This window comes from Zonotrichia leucophrys, chromosome 4, assembly GCF_028769735.1.
Source record: "Zonotrichia leucophrys gambelii isolate GWCS_2022_RI chromosome 4, RI_Zleu_2.0, whole genome shotgun sequence".
NCBI lineage: Eukaryota > Metazoa > Chordata > Aves > Passeriformes > Passerellidae > Zonotrichia > Zonotrichia leucophrys.
In genome coordinates this window covers 28,936,984-28,956,789 of record NC_088173.1, presented here as the reverse complement: position 1 = coordinate 28,956,789, position 19,806 = coordinate 28,936,984, and the positions used below count along the sequence as shown (strand labels likewise).

The window sequence follows — 19,806 nt, the reverse complement described above, 5'->3', positions numbered from 1 at the left end:
CCCTGTGTCATTTGTTATTACTGGGGAGGGGGGGGGTGCTAATCGACTAGGAAAAATAGGAATTTGAAGACTGTGGTAGCCTCATAGCAATTGATCAGCATCTATTCTTGGGCATGACCATAAATCTGTCAGCATTCCTGGGACACATGCCCAGATGATGCTTTCAATAAATGCCAGCCTGACTATGCAAGGCTTTTTAAAGAGCCTGTTTCTGAGAAGACAATCCTCTACCCAGGGACATCTATTCTGCTGGTGTCAGTGAACACGAGGAGGCTGGAAGGGAATGACTGCTGGATTTTTGCAGTGTACCTGGTTTAGCCAGAGGATGAGCTACAACCACTGATGAGGGTCTCAGCATGCTGCCTCGCAGACGTACCCTGTTTTGGCCGGTCTTCTTGTCCACCCTCACCAGGGACGGTCTAGCCCAGTCAGAAAACCACAGGTGGTCCTCAAACACCGCTACCGCAAAAGGGTGCCCTGCAAAGACATTGGGTTTGTCATTTCCATATCTGTAGAGCACACACAAGAAATCCTGCAAAGGAAAACATTATCTGCATATAGATCAACTTCTAACACAGGGGCCTAGACATAGCCTGTGCTCCCTTTGATTTTCCATGGGGAGGGATAAGTGTTCATGAGCTGTCATTGTCATGTTTTCTGAAAAATCCCTTTGCCAGGATCCTGCATGAGCATCCTGTCCTAGGGCAGCCTGGGAGCTGCAGACACTGCAGTCGCTGACTCCAAAGCCAGTGTGTGGCCTCTGCAAGTGCCAAAAGAACACACAAGTGCAACGCACAGGGGCATACAGCCAGCTAACATAAACCACAGGAGGCAATAGGTCATCCAGGTAACTTCCTCTCCTTTCACTGATGGCAACAGGATCCTAGATATCAGCTTCAACCAGGCACCTAACAATTACATGACTGTAGCTGCAAGAAACTCCACCCTAAGTTCAGAGCGCAGGAATTTCCCTTAGTAGCACAATATTGCTACTGGAACCAGGTAAACTCAGATCCCTGGTTTGACTTCCAGAGATAAGCTCAGCAATTTCTGAAAATCCAAAGGGCAATTTCATATAAATAATGGCAGCCATCAAGATCTTTACAAAATAATTCTGACTCTTTCTAATCTGTCATGATAGAAAATTGTCATTAGTTCACCTGGGACTATGCATTTTTTCTATACACTCAGAAATCTCCTGCTTTCAAGGTAGCCTTTGGGCAAGCTGCGATGGAAGGTAAGAACAACACGTGCTATTCTTCCATGGATGTACACCTGGCTTCAGAGTGGACGCTTCCTGGCTGAAGCAGGTTTGTTGTGTTGTGGTCCTGAGAGCCCCAGTGGCGCTGCACTCTACCACTGCAGTCTGAGCCCCTCTGAAAGGTATGTTTTTTAAGCACGTGCTTTTTATGGTCTTATTTGCTTCTTGATGTAGACCCCAACTAGGTAGTGTTTCATTTCAGTAATGAAACTGGGATCCCAACATGTATTAGCTTAAAAAAAAAAAAAAAAAAAAAAAAAAAAAACCAAAGGCAAGCAAACAAGAAAACAACACAACAGATAACCAATACAGATAGCCATTAGAACCTTGGGAAAGGAGTATGTGTTGGTATATCTTAAATTCACCTCACACATAAACTGAAAAAACCAGTCCTTTACAAAAACATTTCTAAGACACTGTGTAAATGTTCTTTAGTGTTATTTGAAGAGTGTATTATGGGCACATAACTACCTCCACTGACCCATGCTTAATCACTGATCTTGGTTCTTACCTTTTCTTCTCATTAAATTTGAACAACTAGACCAAGACCTAGATACTGTCCCCAAACACTCAAACATTTCCTCACAGTTTTAGGATCTGTAGTTTGCACTATTCACAAACAGCACCCTGCTTTGTCCAGCACTTTATTAACCTCTTATTTTGTGAATACATTAAGAATTAGAATCAGAAACCTAGTGTCAGTCAGTGGAGACAGCAGGTACACCACAAATGTGACCCACTGCATAAACAAAAGGGATGCTTGTGTTCTTCATTGCCTCGGGCAGGTTATTATGGGCTGTTGTACTTACAGCTGAGAATGGGGTTAGGTGGAAGAGCAGAAATGATTTACTGTTTTGCATGCAGCTCTACTGAACGAGCTCTCAGTACAGGGGCACTAGAGGGAGCTGCTGCAATAAAAATTCATGATACAGCAGAACACCTATGAAGAGGTGCCACCTTCCCGAACTCCAGTGTACAGCTGTTCAACAACAAAATCTGAATTCCAGTCTTCACTAGCAGCATTAGCAAATGATCAGGAGATGCTTCTCTAAATTCATACCCTTACAGGCCTTCATCTGTTTTCACTGCCTTGCATACAGATGTTCATGTCCTTTTCTCTCACCTCCAAAGAGCTCCTTTCACATAATCCATGTTTCTACAGTGCTCCTAGCTCTCCTTCTCTTTTTGCTCCCTGTAAGACTCTGTCTTACTCCTTGTGGAGAAACAAAATGAAACTTGGCTGAGATTTCAAGGTCCTCCTTTGCAGATCTGCCCCGTTCCTGAAGAAGGCAGTCACCATGGGAGCAAAGGGAAGAGAGAAGAAGGCTGGAAATTACTAGGAAATTACTTCCTGAGCCTTTTGATGTCTTATAAACTGGAGAACACTTATTCCTCCAGGACCTCACTTTGGTCACCTCCAAAAGACTGGGAGGATATCTGGCTTAGGTGATGAGCACAAGCCTTCCCAGAGCGCAAACTAGAACAGAAGCTGCTCGACAGCCTAAGCATAGGGTTACCCACAGCAGTCATGGCACTGAGCTATGAGTCCTCACTCTGCCCATGTGTTGTATGCACACCTACAAAATGGTCGCCAGAGAGATCCCATGATCAAAAGAAATCATCCTCTCCAGAAACTAATTTGCCATGTACAAGATTCTTAAACACATGGTTTACCTCAGACGTGGTACAACATCAGTTCCTTGTTGCTAACACCTCTGTTCTTTTGCTTCAGAACAGCACAGTTATGTGTCAAACAGTAGAAATCCTAGCCATAAAAACTACCAGCACATTGTAAAATCATTTTTCATTTGGTATCTATTGTGTGTTTAGTATCCTTCCAGTGCTCAATGCTGCAGATACAGGTTTGCTGCTCAAGGACCTTAACAACCCAGATTAATTCCCTTTCTTCTTGTGTCAATATAACTCATTGATGCAATAAACACAGGAAAACCTGAATTAAACTAAGCAGCCATGCATGGGAAAAGCAAAGCACATTTTTAATTTTTTTATTCTTTTAATTTTTCTGTGCAGGCAGGAAGAAGGCATCGCACAAACTTTTCTGTGCAATGCAAAGTGACTCATTAGTAAAAGCGGAGAGAGTTAGAAAGAAATTCTTTTGCTAAAATGAATAAAAGTCAGCTGGGTAACAGAATGAAAAACTCATGTGCTGTCATTACCCTCAACATAGCATGGGATATATAGCACAGCAGCTGGCCAGTAGTTTTCATGCACATATGCAGACACATACACACACAGAGACAAGCAGCAGTAGGTAATTATCAACCCCAAAGCCTCACCTACATCATTCTGTGCAAGAATTCGACGACCAGAGCCATCCAGGTTTGCGCTCTCAAGCACGGCCTGTTTAGCATCACACCAGTAGACCCTGTCAGCCAAGTAGTCCAGAGCTATTCCACTGGGCCACAGCAGGCCGGCGCTGGCTACGACCCGGCGATCGAAGCCTTCTAAGGAAGAGCTGCCAATCCGCGGGCTGACCCCCATGTCAGTCCAGAATAATCTCCTTCAGAAAACAAAATGAATACAGCGAGTCAGTAAGTAAATGTTTGTCCTCCTCTCCATGGAGTTCTTTCAAAGCAGAAAGGTCAGATCAGAGCAACGCAGCCCTGACTCACAGGAGAAAAAGTGCACACGTCAAGCAAACATATTCCTGCTGATCCTTCCACGCTTGCCATGAGACTCCAGGTGATTGCACTGGGACTTATGCAGAATCCTCACTCTGTTCACTGGCATGAAACCTTTGGAAAGCAATTCCTGACTATGTTAACTGCCACAGCTCTTCATATCTGCTTTTTGATTTTCCATGTGACAGCTGATGGTGTTTTATCAAACCCAGACAACAGAAAATTATGCATTAGCCAGACCCTTGTCTAAAGAGGGGTACAACAATAAACAAATGAAACTAAAATTACCCATTAGCCATGAAAAACAAGCAAAAGTAGGCAGGTTGTTTTAAAAAGATACACCAATATCAGGTCCAGAATCTTCTTCCTTTAATAAAATCATGATTCTCAGGGTCTCCCTCTAGAGTCGTGTCTGTTACTCACTGGGTGTTTAGCAGTTTTCAATGAACAGAGAATGCTAGAAGGCAACTCAAAATGGGGATAGCTATAATTGCAAATAATATCTGAAGTTCTTCCCAGGTACCAGTTGCCTCTGTCAGGTTTACTGAAATAACCCAGAGATTCACTTAGCTTTAGTTACACAAGCAGTTTTGCTCTAACTAATGCAAGGATCAGTATTTCCAAGAATTCTAATTGTGTTTCATATCCCTCTTTAATACTATGGACATTGCCTAATACTATGAACAATGTCTGTTCATCCTTTCACAATGAACTTTCTAAAAAGTTAGGTTTTAATGATGTTTCCTCCTCACTTTCCCATTGCATGCTTTGCCTCTACCATAATTCTAGTAAACAATCTGAAAGAACGTACCTTTCTTCAAAGTTTTCCTGCAAAATGTTTCTATAGCATTCGACCTCTACTGAAAGGTTCTTTCAGGTCTTTTATGGGCAGAGGCAAGCTAGCAAAACATCCTCCCCAAACCTGCTTCTTTCTGATTCTTCAGTACTTAGTTATAGCAGGATGTGAGCATCAAAACAAAATTTAAAGGACCAGATTTAAAATACTCCTTCTACAAGCATACTGACTAAAAATCCGTGGGACTTTGCCATTGATTGAAACAGCCAGATTTTCATCAAGAATGTAAACACATGGGATCATTTCAACACTAGTTAAGAAGATGCAAGGTGCATTTAAAACAACAAATCTCCAGAACAGTAAATTAGGTTTAGTTTCCTCTGAAACTGAAACATGGACCAAAAAATAAAAAAGGCTTTTATGTAAGTACTGCTGGTTAAAAGTTATTACCTTCTTCACACTACTAGATATGGAGCCATCAAAGTTTGTAGTGAGGCACCTACAGCTGTCAGTGACCTCAGATGCTCATGCTTATCTTTAGCTTAAACTGCATGTAGTATCATTAATGCTCCAACTTTCTTCTAAAATCTATGTGAGAAATGAACATGTCCCAGCTCATGAAACAAACTTGCAATAAAACATTACAGTTCACACAGCTCTGCTAGGCAATGACTAATCCAGCACGAGACTAATGCATATTTTGACTGCCAAAAGGGCAAAGCTTGCACACTCATTTTTAAAAATCATCCACAAGCATTACATGATTTACTGTGTTTATCACTCCTTACTTAGCAAATGGGTGAATGGCAATCCCTCGGGGCTGGGAGAGATCCTCCCAGATGATCATTTTTCTTTGCATTCCATTCAGATTGCTCCTCTCAATGCACACCTTCCTGCAACACAAAGAGCACTGTTAGGTCCTCCCTGCCATCTTTTTAATTGCCTTCTTGGGCTGAATGCACTAAGATTTTGCATTGCTTTAGTTAAGCTGTAATAAATAATTTCACAGTGACAGGAAGTAATCCTGCTGATGTGGGATGTCTAGTTGTTTTATCAACAAGTAATTCATGTTACAGCTTCATTATCTGGTCCAGGGCATGATGATAAAATACCTGCTGGTCTGCAGAAGACTTGAAGTTCTCCTTCTTTGGGTGAATAATGAATTCCAAGTATGATCACTAATAGGTAAATGCTAGCTTTAAAAGGAGTCAGGAGGAAAACCAGCTCCTAACTGAATACCATTACCAAATGTATAAAGAATTTTTTAAAATAGTACTTTTGCATCGCATTTTTCATCCAGAGATCAGTGGTCATTTTGCATATTACATCTATTTTGCAGGAAAGGATGAGGCAAAGGTTCTTAAGATTACTCATAACATCTGTGGCCAAGTCAAGCATAGAATCTACAATGCCAATCTTTCAATTCACCTTTTTTCCAGAAAACTGATTTTATTGCTGCAATATTCATCTTGCCAAACAAATATCAGTCTCTACCTGCAAGCAAGCCTACAGCCTTCCATGCCTCTTTGAACCTTCAAAGAAAGGCCCCACAGAGATGGAAGGAGAAATACATTCCTGCAAATGTGGAATACAAACGGGTAAATGCAGTGAATGAGAAAGAAGTCCCAGGTTCAAATTCTCATATTCCCCCTGAATATGTCCTGTCTTATGGAGAGAAGCACCATAATCTCCCATTTCACAAGAAACACTGGCATATTTCTACAGCAGCTCAATCATATGACAATATTGTACCTAAATGCAAGGAAGTGGACTAGCAGAATATTTAAAATTGAGAATGAGGGTGGTCTAAACACTCAAAATTACTTTTTATTGACTAACGAATTATGGATCATGCTGAAAACTCATGACCACTCTTCAAGGTGTCTTCATTACCTGTTGTGATCTGAAACTGCCTTTTCATCAAAGGTCAGTTTTGTTTCCCTCTGCGTTTAAGGTTAGTTATCAGCTGAAAGGTGGTCACATTGTCTGGCAGCAGTCATTTCTCTTTTATCAGAGATAATTGACAAAGAGTCTCTAATAACATGATTTTACCTGCCAACAACACTGACTTCTGCCCAAGATATACTCAATACCATAATAATCTTTTTTATCTTCTATTCTTTTTTATATGTATGTATATATAAAGATATACCTATACACATCCACTCACATGCAGCGTCTGTATATAAAAAACAGTGTAAGGAAATATATTCATGTGCACATATGTATGCATGGAGTGCATGCTTTAGATTCCTTGCAACTGAGTCCAAATCCTTGCTTCTTGGAAAGACAAAGATAAAAACACAATACAGACTGCAAGTGAACTTCCAGCATTTTAGTTTTACAGAATCTTCCAACTGTACATACTTGGGACTAAAACTACCCACTCAGAATGTGAAGCACTACTGAACTAAAGGGATATCTCAGCTATTTCTGCATCACCAGTAATTTATTCCAAATATTTAATGGCATGCTTCAGCATAAATGCCCTGTGGAGCATGTACCCTCTGTCTGTCCAGTACAATTTACGGTTAATCCAGTCCACAGCAAGGCCTTCGGGGGTATCCATAGCTCCGTGAATAACCTTTTCCCGATCTGAGCCGTCCAGATTAGCTCGTTCTATCCATTTCAAGGCAGTGTGGGCAAAGTAAATCTGTGAATAAACAAGAGACAAGGTGTCATTAGTTCTCATCTCACTTTCCACTCTACCTTTTCTGTCTTGTAACTCCATTTCTAAACACTTTTTTCTTCTGGAAAATTCCCTAAACTGCTTATTCACAAAAGGCTGCACAGGTAACCTGTGATCCCTGATCAAATAAAAAGACACTTATCCTTCAACCAGGATGACTTCTACAGGCAGCTTGTGCTTAGCTGTAAATCCTGGTTGCCCTATATACAGCCCTCTGAATATCCTGTAGTTTTGTTTCAGCCAGCAGCTACTTCACATGAAGCACAGCTGAGGGACTGGCAGAAAGAACCATGTTGTCATTTCACTGGCTGCTCTTGTTGAAAAGTGACAAATGTGGAGAAGATAGCAGCACCCTATGTATATCAAGGAGCTGGGAAGGGGAAAAAGAGGTATAAAATTTATTTGTATTTTCTTCCACTCTTCTATCCTGCAGCTATCTTAATTCTTTACTAGGTGTCTATTCTGTAAGGCTCCAACATTTCCAGTAGAGATTTCTTAGTTTGAGGTCAAAAGTAAAGTTCTTTGCTGGTAGGGAAAGCATCCTTGCATTTTCCAAGGATGCGTAAATTTTGTCTTGTATCCAAATACCAGTAGAGGAAAACATTGCATGGCACAACCATATCAGAAGTAGTGCTGAGGCTTTCTTTGGAAATGGTAACAGCAAAACAAATAACTTTGCATTGATGCTGGCCATGAGGTCAAACAAAACAGGAGGGAGCCTCTAGCCTTAGCCCAGCTAATTCCACACCCTGGGGGCACAAAGGGGTGCTGCCTTGTCCCTCAGCTGACACAGCCTGCCTGCTGCCTGCATGTCCCCCCACCTCTGTTCTGCCACCCAACACCGCAGGAGGGGATCCCTGGTGCACAGCAGAGTCCCTGGCACAGCTGATCCACACTTGGCACAGCAAGGGCAACTGCTGCCTCTCCAGCAGGCCCTATTTCGGGAGCAAGTGGAGATGTTCCAGGAGTGCCTGGAGTGCTCCTCCTGTAAATGCAGATCTGGTAACATTCACATTTGTTTAGCTGTGTCCATCTGGGCCTTGAGGTGCTTCCAACAACTTAACTGAGCTCCTCATCAGCTTTCACTGTACCGTCCAGTATTTCTTTGCAACACTTTTACAGTGGAAATAAGGCTCTCCATGGGAAAATATAACTGTCTGACACAGCAGGTTTAGCAAAGCACAGCTGAACTACTATTCTTCCCAACTCTGCAGGCAAGGAGAAGGGCATTAGGATGTAGCCACAGACAAACAGATCTTTATACAGAGAAGATTCCTCTTTCCAACAGCACTGTCTAGTATGTGAGGAGTGTGTTTTGGAAGAGCAATAGACTCTGTGAGCATTCAGTATTTTTGCTCAATAATATCAGGACATGGGACATAATTCTTATTAAGATTACTCCAACATTTACTAGGAATCATACAGATTTAGCTGGATAGAAAAAAAGATATTTTTGCTTGTACCACTACACAGTGAAGAAAGTCTGCAATATATTTCCAGAAAACAGCACTGCAGTCTTAATGGAGAAAACTCACACAAAAGTTCTTTCAAATTGAAATCATGCCTGAAGTGAATTTAGACATCGAAATTCTCCTTTTGTACATTGAAATATCATTTTCAATGTACAAAAGGAAATAAATAAAGGATGAAACTCTTCAACTAATATTTGGCAGCCTGTTGTGCTCCTAGAGAGGCGACAGAACAAGGAGCAGCATAATGCGTAATCCAGATCACTGACAGAGGAAAGGTTAAGGCACATGAAAGCTCAATCCTTTTGTCCTTGCAACACTCCAGAATCCTCTCATTTTTAATGCCTTACCTTATTTTCCACCGGGTCAAAGTCCAGTGCTAAGACTACTCCCATCTGCCAGTCAAGTAAACTTGTGTAATCTGTTCCATCAAAACGGATCTGGCGGATATCTTGGCCATTTGCAAATAACAAAAATGGCTTAGGACCTGCCGATTAAAATTTGCCAGTATGTTAATTGCACTAAGTTCAAAGTGATCTCTAACTTGCATTGCTCCTAAGTAGTGTGTAAATAAGTCACAGTAAAAGACAAAATGCAGAGCAGAAGCAAAAAGATATTACTGCAATTTTCCTATACTTCATTTGCCTAAGAAATTAAAGATAAATGTGAATATAAGTTTACAGACTAAAGCATATTTTGACTGCCAAAAATGCAAAGCTCATTTTTAAAAATCATCCACAAGCATTACATGATTTACTGTCAGCATCAGCCTCAACATTTCTGAGAAAAGGAGTCACTAGACCTGCTGCATTTCACACTGAGTGCCTTAGCCTCGAGGCAATCATCTCTCTGCATTTCACAGCATTAGCATAAATGCCAGAATAACTTGAATTTGTATATGGAGAAGTCTTTTGTAGTAAAAGCAAGAAAGATACTGTTCTCAAAAAAAAAAAAAAAAAAAAAAAAAACTCCCCCCCCAAAAAAAAAAAAAAAAAAAAAAAACAAAAAAACAAACAAACACAAACCTAGCTATCCCCTTATTTCCTTATTTTGGGCACAAATCAAAAGCTTCTTTTTCCTCCTCTCTCTTTGGCAATTGCTTATACCCTTGCTGATCACCAGAGTCTGCCCTTTTCTCAGCAAGAGCAGAAAGGTCTGGAATCCAAAAGTGGACATAAACACCTCAGCTTCCTGGGGCCAGAGGGGGAGAAATATCCTAATATGGAAAGTCCTTTGCAGACTATTCCCTATCCTATTCACCAAATGGAGAGACTTCAGCCCCAGCTCTGTAACACTGGGCAGGAACTACGCCCATATTTATGTGAAGGCACAAACCCCTGTGTACTGCAGGACAGGCCTCCACAGTAAGGGAGCCCAGAGTGAAATGGTGGAGATGGATCACAGATTGAACATTCTGTGATGGAGACAGAACCATGTACTGCTGCTTGTTCTGGTTTATTTCCAAAATGGGTTGCCTTTCCTAACAGCTAATACTTCCCAAATTTCACAAAGTAACCTAAAAACAGTGCAAAAAGGGATCCCAGTTGATCCACCCTAAAGAACTCAACAAAGGATTTACTTTGTTGAAGTAACTTTAATAAATTTAATAAATTTTCTGCCAATAAATTACTTTATTGGCAGAAATATGCAGGCATACCAAGACACCAACCTATAGCAGTGCAGTGCTTTCTGTCTCGCTGAAGCTTATATCCGGGAAAACAAGCACACTCCCAGGAGGATGGGCTTAAGGAAGAGCATATCTGACTGCAGCCACCATTATCTGGAGATGTACAACCTTAAATAGAGCATTTGTAAAATTTTACTGTGCCGTTCTAAAAGAAAAATAAAATACAACAAAATCAGAGGTATAAGAGAATGGTTCGCTCTGCTCAGGATTTCTACCGTGCAAATCATCTCAGTGACTGGTAGATTTACCAAAAGGCCTCCTGCTGAAAGCAGAAGCCTAGAGAAGTGAGAACAAATTAGTAGTAACTCGATGTTGTGTTGTAACACAAAGTGGGAGGGTGGGATATGTAAAGAGAGAGGGTCTTTCATGTATTTCAGAGAACTCTTCTCCCATGCAAATCTCATCCCATCTACAACAAAGTAATAAATTTTATCAGACTTTGCACTCCATGCAAAGAAACAGCAAATAATGCAATTGTCTCCCCAGAAGTTAATTAGGCTAGGATGACAAATCGATACTTTCTAAGAAAACAAACCAAGATTTCATGTGAAAAGAAACCATTCTTTTGGGGTTTATTTTCTATTATAGTCTCAATACCAACATGAACTAGCAAAACAGAAATAATGACTGAATCGATGTATAAAGTACAGTTCACAATATGAAAGGGATTAAAAGGGAAAGAGGATTTTTCACAGCATAAGGCTGTCAGTAATGGAGCTATCTTGACCACTACGACTGAAAAGATGCAGTTGAGAAGCTACAGTCCCCTGAATTTGGAAAATTGCTGAAGTGGGGAATGACAGATTGAGTGTGGCAGCTTCAAGTATTCTGACTGCAAAAATTCAATTTGTGGGTAAATTAGAGTGACTCTGGACATGGGGTGCATGACATCAATAAAATTATCACCTGAGCCTTAATGTTGTATGTATATGTGCTCTGAAGTATAAATTTTAGATGTCTCCCACAACAAAAACCTGAGACATGTCTTGATCTGTGCTGACAACAAAAGAACTTGGCCAGCAAATATTGGATGTTGCTGCTACTAAAAATCTATTAAAAAAGGAAGATGAATACTGTTCATGTCAGCATTCAAATCACCTTACATTCTATTATCTTGTGCAACCATTTACAGCTGTTCAAAATGAGTGTAAAACACCTTCATTCAATTCTGGTTCTTGGTGCCAAGAATGAACAGAGTCTGGCAGTGACTTCAGCTAAGAAAAATGTTCCTTACCTGTGCATGTTTTGCCGTCCACTTTGAGCACAGATCCTTCTGGGCAATAGCAAACAGGGCCTTTGGATGTTTGAAGGCAGCCATGACTACAGCCAGTGTCATTACTTGTGCAGGTAATTAGCTCTACAGTAATTTAAGGAGAAAAAAAAATCCTAAATGATGATAAAAATTTTTACTAAGCCCCCAGTAAGAGATGTTAACATCTTAAATAGCAAAAGAAGAAGAAGAAGAAAAAAAAAGTAGGGAAATTAAATATATAAATAAATATAATTGTGATGTTTAGAGTACAACACTTCTGAAATCTTTATGTGGTTTGTTATGCTGTGTTTCTGTTTTTCTTTCCCAAATTTTTTCCACATCTCCTCCTAATTACAGCCCAGGAGAAAGCCAAAATTGCTGAGTCCTGAAGCCATTATACTTACCAGGCTTTAATTTTTCAAAAATACTCTGAAGATTTGCTAGCAAAATTGAAGTTAATTTTGAAAAATTTCTTTCTTGTACTTCATCAAAAATAGATCAGGTTCTAAAAACTACAAGGAATGTGTACTGAAAGAATAAATATAAAAGACCAAGAGAACGAGGAAGAACCACTTTCCTACTATTCCAAGTATAAAAGAGCTAAGATCAATCAAAACAGGAGATGGACCTTCCAGAAACAAAACTATGTTCCTTAGTGTCAATTTTAGAAGTTATAAGGGCAAAATCACCTGAGGGCTTGGCAAGAGTTTTCCTTTACTTGCTATTAGAAATATTGCAGTGCCAACATTTTTTTTGTATTTCTTTAATGCAGTTTCACAAGATGTGCTCCTTCCACCTCCTGCACTGCAGCACTCCATCTCTTTGTCCCAGTTCTAGTGCCATATGACTGGAACCAATGCAAGATTTCCACAGCTGCTTCTATGAATCAGCAGCACACACTGGCCTACATGGTGCATAGTTCTCGCAAATATTGCTTCTGCAGGACACCTGCATGCTGGACTGGAGTGTGCCAAACACTCCAGTACAGAGAATGGGCTCCAGAAAATTCCTTCTGACCAGAGCTTGTGGCTTTAGATGAAGACCTTCACAAAGGACTTGGAGAACAAAGTATCAAAATCTCTGGCCAGCATTTGGACTTCTCATCTTGTGTGTGTCTCTCAAGCTGATAGTTGGTGAACATCTGCCTTGTGCTGCAGGTCACACAGTCCATCCTGCATCCCTAGCCTGTGCTGGAAAAACATTATTTTCTATCTAATTTGAGCCACCCAAAATGCAGGCATACAGTTCAAGCAGGTCAGGCAAAGCAGGACTGAGTTTCAGAGTGTCTCGATGTTGTTTTGGATGCAAAGTGATATCCCATCTCCCAGGAACCTCTGGCTGCAGCCCTGCCATAGTTCTGCTGCTGCAGTTGGCTGCCCTCTGCAGCTGCCACACGCACCCTGGACCCCCACTCTGGGTCACTGAATCCTGCTCCTGGCTTCCTCCTAGTAAAAAGGAAGAAGTGGCTCTAACAGAATCACAGAATATCCTGAGCTGGAAGGGATCCATGGAGATCGAGTCCAACTCCTGGCCTTGCCCAGGACTCTCGGAGTCTAAAACAGATTGACTGCTAGAGTCTGTTAGATTCTGTGGCTATAAATACTCTCCAGTAGAGATATTTAATATACCCTAGATCCTTATCCTGCCATGATCCAAACAGAACTCATTGGTGTGCACTGACATTCCTGCTTAGGCCTTATACTAATGTTTTATTTCAAATAAACAAATTAGAAGGACCTTTTTCTATGCATATGCCTCACTTCAAAAGTGACGGACAATATTCCAAGACCTCAAAACTTGGAAGCATTTCACATTTTATGTTCTAGACTTACGTCAGAAAGCCTTAAATCATTTGCAGGCTGAGCATACACATTTAATTCCACTAATGTCATACATATTGGCAAGGCTGTCAGCCCTGATCTGAAACGAAAATACATGATGCTGTGAGCTGCTCTTTCAGAGACTGGGCAAATCCTTAGAGAATGAGCCAAATTCAGAGACCACATTTAAAAATACATAACTGCTGTGTCACCAGGCCTAATCTGAGAAGAGGTCTCTCTGGAGACATGACTTGTTTCCTTTTTCCCCCTCTGAAGAAGTGCACACAGTTTCTCACGTGTAACTTCTGCTTCCTTGAACACGACACCTGAAATCAGTTCACTCACTTTAAGCCGATCCTGCTTACATAACATGGGATTGGAAGCAGCAATGCAATACACAAAACTTTCAGCAGTTCCAGTGTGAAATGAGGACTCTCTCCAACAGGAGACTCCAAGCGTTTGTGTATTTCAGCTCCTTACCATGGCATGTCTTCCTGTCAGGCAGCAGAACAAAGCCTCTCGGGCAGGTGCAGTAATAGGAGCCGGGGATGTTTACACAGCCTAAAGTGCAGCCGTGATTCCAGAAGCCACATTCATTAATGTCTGCAAAAAAAAGAGAACTTGTTGTGTCAGAATAACCTCATCAGCCAATGTTAGGGAATAGATTAATGAAACAAAGTAATAGTCTGAAAAAGTACAACCTTTTTTTTCATTCATTTCACAAAAATAGGCTTTTTTCTAATGAACCATAAGAAAACAAGTTTGCAGACCTCATTCAAATCAGTGTTAAAAACCTTCTAGCAAAATATACTCGTGCTCCGTGTGTCCAGCATAGGTGCCTAGAGGGCTACCAAAAGATGCCTTTTCATACAGATTCCAGTGCCATTTAAATCCTGTGTACATCCAAAACATGTACATTAGACACCATCCTAAAGCAAAAGTTCTTTTTAAAAATTTGGGTTCAACATGACTTAAGTAAAAGCCTCAAAACACAAGTGTATTAAAAGTTGAAATTCAGAAATCAAATCCGAGAATTTCCTGAGAACTGGGAGGCTGATGCTCAGGCAAGTTTGTAAATCCTGTAAGCTAGGAATTCTGGTGCCATTATGTCTTATAAAATCTGGTCGCGTTGTGAAAGAGAGGCTTTAAAAAGCATTTTGTTATCTATTATTAATAGAAATTTTAGATTTTTAATAAAACAATCCAGATTAAAATATTTAGAAGCATGTTAAGTATTTATGTCTTTTTTGAAATTATATTTCAGACAGACTTGTTGCTGGATTATTCCATGTTTCACCTTCAGTGGTACATCCAGTTTCATCCTTCTTTTAAAATTAAATTAGCACACATAAGCATTTCTACTTGTCTGAAGCTCCTTTACCTACTCAGACCAAGACCAAAATTTCTCACAAGAATAACATCTGTGACAATTTCACAAGCCTTGTTTTAAACTGCTTCAGACTTGGAAGGACACAAAACTGAAGTGGCACACTGAAATTTTTAAAAGCTCTTAGTAATTTTTCAAACTCAAGATACTAAGTAAAAGAACAGAAGAATTTTTTCATGTGATAGAATAAAGTGGATAAAAAATTCTTGTATTACCTTCACAAAACTGTTTATTTCGACTTAAAATAAAGCCACTAGAACATTTACACCTATGAGTCCTCCAGTCTGGCCTGCAGATTCTTCTTCTGCACTTTTCTCTGTTCCAATCACAGATTCCTTTTTCTGAAAGAACAATCACAGCATAAGTAGACTGGAGTTCTTATCGTATTAACCCTCCAGTAGAGATAAGAGATGTATTTCTTGTCAACAACTACTTGCTCAACCAAGCTGAGGAACTTCTTATTAACGCAAAATAACTTCATTTTTTTCCATTGGTAAAATCAGGAAAAAAATAGTCACTGTAAAAATGAAAGTACTAGGAGTACTAGGAGTAGGTGTGTCCAAATGATCATTTTGAGCTCTATGTCAACACAAGCAGATTTAGAGAGAGCATGAACTAAGGGATGGTTTGGTTTGGGTCCATACCTAGAGTGACTACGAAAGGGAAAATTCAAGTTTCCTATGCCCCCAGTCCTGCACAATATTATATATTACTTTGTAAAACACTCAGGAATAAGAACAACAGAGAGGAAGCATGAATGCAAAAAGGAGAGAAAATAGATTTTTAAGACACAGCATACAAAGACTGTTGTTGTTGTTATTGGAGTATCATTACCACATTACTACTCATGTTATTTAACAAAAAAAGATAATGGGAGATTTTAATGACCATGTGCTTCATTTGGGCAAAAGGTCCATTTGGCCCATTTTAGAGAATTTTTGTATTGGTGTGGCTCTATGAGAAGTACAAGCATTATAAATGTTGAGTTCAAATTTCAAACTCAGAACCTTTCTTCAAAGGAAGAAGAAAAAATGTGCCCAACAAGTCCAGGAGCCCTCCTGTTTCTCCTGCTTCTCAGGAAAAGCTACTCCAGTTTCCTTTCTCATGGGGATTTGCAGAGCCTCATGTCTCAGCTCAGCTACCTTTCAGGACTGGTGCTTTTACAGATATGCAGCACTCATTATTTTATTTTTGTCTCCAAAATGGTTATTTTTGTTTGAACTGATGCTGCTGAATGTGGGTGCTCAGCCACACAGAATGCTGTCTTTGCCCTGGGCTGTGTGTGTAAGACATCACGGGCTCGTACAGGCAAATAAATGAGTATGTTACTAACTCTCTTCTGCTCTTTCCCATTCACAGTCTAAACTCCAAAAGATGGAAACCTGCATAATATTTAAGCTCCAAGTTTATTCTTCTGCCAGCTGCAACAGAGAAAACATTGGCCCCTTGGTGGAAAGACAGATCACATCTATAAAATAATATATAACTTCCCAGACAGCTTGGCACAGACACCTTGCACATATTTGGTTAACTAGTTAAGTCTTCTCTAGCAAAGGTCATACCATTAAATCCAAAATTATGAATGGATGATGAGGTAGATATTATCTATCTTATTTAGCGTGCTATCTTTCAATGGGCTAGAATTTTGTGCGGTTTTAGGTGAGCCTCTTGTTTTGTAGAATTAATTTTAAATTGGATGCAATCTTTTTCTCCTGCAACCAAATTGGGAACATAAAGTAATAGAGAGTCTAATCTTCAAATAAAGAACTCATTAGAATGACAAAAGTGTAAGTGCATGCAACCACAAAGAAAGAGAATCCACAAACAAGACCACGTTCAAGGCTGCATCATATGCTCATCATGGTTTCTGATTTTTCTCCCCATGGTTGTACCCTTATTGATCTAAGTGGCCTAAAAAGACCTAAGACACCTTGAAGTTATGGAATAAATAATAGAAGCTATAATTTTGCTATTTGGACAATCTCTGGAAGACAATAATTCTTAACTAAGTATTAGAACTCTCTGTAGCCATATCGATGCAGAAAAATCCAATCACATTTCAAAGCTTAAAGAGAATGGGGACTAAATTATGAATCACAAAGTCTGTAATGTAATATTTTCTGGAAGAACACCATTACAAACCACTCTTACTAACTTATTTGTGTTTTGCAGAGTTTTTTCCCCTCCCATCACCTGTCTTACATGGAAATACATATGCTCAGATATTAGCCTGATGCTTGTATCTTACACTGTAAAGAAATACAAGACAATTTCTCAAAAAAAAAAAAATTAAAAGAATACTGAATATCATTACTCTGTTGGGAAAGATTCTTTCAAAGAATTCCAGCAGCAGTATTTGAGATTTTAAGGTATTTCAGATATTTTATGTGCCGTTATTAAAAGTGACACACCAAAGTTGTTCTGTGGGGTTACAGCAAACCCATAGATGAATTAATGCTCTTCCCTCTACTAATTGGCCCTGACCAATCCAAGGAAGTAGTTTGAAAGAGAAAGGGAAGAGGGAACATAAGGAATTTAAGTAGCAAAGTAAATAATTCAAATAACAGTAAAAAAATCAAATCATATCAGTTGCACACTTCTCTTAAGTTCCCTTTTCATCTGAAGGAACTCACTAGTTATCTGCTTTAAAGAACGCTTGGTAATTCACAGCTGACATTACATTGCAATGTACAATTTCTTAGCTTGTACAGAGCATCCAATTAGTCTAGGTATGCTTTTATCTCCAGGTTTCTCTGTTGTAAGATCAGCTATAAATCTCATTTGAACTCCAGGCTCATTAGTCCTCCTTTCATCCCCGTTCTTGCATTGGATAAGCCAAGCAATGCACATACAAAGTCCAAAAGGTTCATCTGGATTCAGCTTCTTAAGTTTCTTTCTTTCTTCTCCACCCCTTCCCAGACATTTTACAAGAAGTTATTTGGAATTTTTTAAAAAAAGCCTACTGCTGACAACAGTATCATACAAAAATTTACTAAACATGTAAACAGCCTATGGTACAAAAATTTACTAAACATGTTGGAAATATACATCCATTTGAAAACATTGGCAGGTCCTATATTAATAAAAGCAGAGAAAACCCTTTTCCATGGAAAGAGAAATGCTAGAAAGCAGAACGCTCTGGTGGAAGAAGTGGAGTAAATCTTCTGAGAGAAGAATAAAGGCTAAGCACCCACGGTCACTGAAATTAAGCTGCACATTCTTGCCCTAGTTCCTCTATGTGAGAGCACCAAACGTGTCAGCAGAAAAAAGTGTTTCCATTTGCCAGGACAACCAATTTCCCCAAAGTAAGGACAGATCAAGTATTGTCTCTGAATAGAGACTCCCTGTGCTTACAAGGGTAATCTTGATTTCCAGGAGCACTATCTTCTGCATCTCAACATGTCTTGGCACTGCAAACAAAGTGTGTGAGGGGGAAGTTCCTTTGAAGGTTTTGATTTTGCCACTCAGACCAATCTTCAGAGGGCACAGCTGTTGGCTGGCATGAAGAAAGACAAAGCCTATTTTATAGTAGCTATTTAGGAATAGTTCAAAAAGACACATTTACAGTTTGATTTTTGCTCATATGAACTAAAACAAACATTATATTTTCCCCATGTCTTTATACCTCTGGGAATCCATGGCTGTCTTCCCTTGGGAGCTGTGCAACCCTTGCTTGGCACACAAATGCCTCCACATTCTTTGCCCCATTGCTCTTACCCAAGCAAAACTGGTGACAAAAACTGTTCCAGTAAGCCAAGAATGCTCTGCTCCCCAGAGATTAGGGAACAAGATATTATTTCCCTGGACATCCCTCACTTCCTACTGCCTCAGCAGGAATCCCCAAGGAAGGTGAACTATTGATAGCCAATTACCTTCAATTTTGGATTCACAGTGAAAGGCAGCGAGATGACCAACTCACACTGTGGGCTGCAATTGGTATCAATTAAAGAGGCAGGAGTCTCTTATCCTATAGTTGTTATAGCAGCTTCAAGACTGTCTAAGATCTGCTGAATTTTAATTGAATCATTTCACTGTGATGAGTGAGCAAAGCTGAGACATCCATTTGTAGAACATACTGTGTACTTAAAATCCTTCGCTGCCATAATAATTCAGAGTTGTTTACATGTGCTTTAGACTAAAACTTCCAGAATGAAGCAGACATTTGGTGAGGATAATGTAGAAAGAGGGTTAAAAATCTGTATGCTTTGTGCATTTAGCAGGAAAGCATAAAAAAGTCTTTGTGTAAAGAAAGGCAAGAGAATAAGAAAGTCACATTTATCTGCATGTGCGTATACATTAATGAAACAAGCAGTTCATGCTTGGCATGCTTCTACCCTGATACTCAGCTGGAGCTGCACACACCAAGTGGAACTGTGGATCACTGAAGTGAAAAAAATTTTTTTCCTTCATTTCACTGATGCCTGGAATTTTGCCAAAGACAATTCTTACTGCAGAGAATCAGAGGGTATGACATTATTATTCTCACACATAGCAGCATTACATTTACTTACCCAAATCCTGAGAATCAATCCTTGCACCTGGCTGCTTAAATGGATGTACTATTTTTATCTCCACTGGTGGGAAAAATGATGGTTTCAGGCTAATTGTGACCACAACATTTCCAGTATATTTGTTGGCCCTCCATATCATGCCAGACTTCAAGTCTGAGTAGTACAGGTGCTCAGCAAAGAGAGACATACCAAGCAATTGATGTCTACAAGAGAAGAGAGCAAAGTGGCACATTACATGATCCCTACATATTTACTCACTCAAACATTTTCTGAGTGCCTAGTTTAGTCAGGT

At 39.8% G+C, this 19,806-nt stretch overlaps 1 protein-coding gene across 2 annotated transcripts in view; it reads right to left on the bottom strand.

Moving 5' to 3' along the window:
• The window catches only part of EGF (epidermal growth factor), a 58,199-nt gene that overhangs the window by 20,875 nt on the left and 17,518 nt on the right, over nt 1-19,806 (bottom strand). For both annotated transcript variants that reach the window (XM_064710960.1, XM_064710961.1), the window contains exons 6-15: nt 19,515-19,717; nt 15,219-15,344; nt 14,097-14,219; nt 11,779-11,901; nt 10,527-10,652; nt 9,208-9,344; nt 7,204-7,352; nt 5,488-5,592; nt 3,559-3,782; nt 310-477 (exon numbers count right to left, since the gene is read on the bottom strand). In XM_064710960.1, the coding sequence (XP_064567030.1) occupies nt 310-477; nt 3,559-3,782; nt 5,488-5,592; nt 7,204-7,352; nt 9,208-9,344; nt 10,527-10,652; nt 11,779-11,901; nt 14,097-14,219; nt 15,219-15,344; nt 19,515-19,717 (1,484 nt within the window). The remainder of the gene's footprint in view (nt 1-309; nt 478-3,558; nt 3,783-5,487; nt 5,593-7,203; nt 7,353-9,207; nt 9,345-10,526; nt 10,653-11,778; nt 11,902-14,096; nt 14,220-15,218; nt 15,345-19,514; nt 19,718-19,806) is intronic.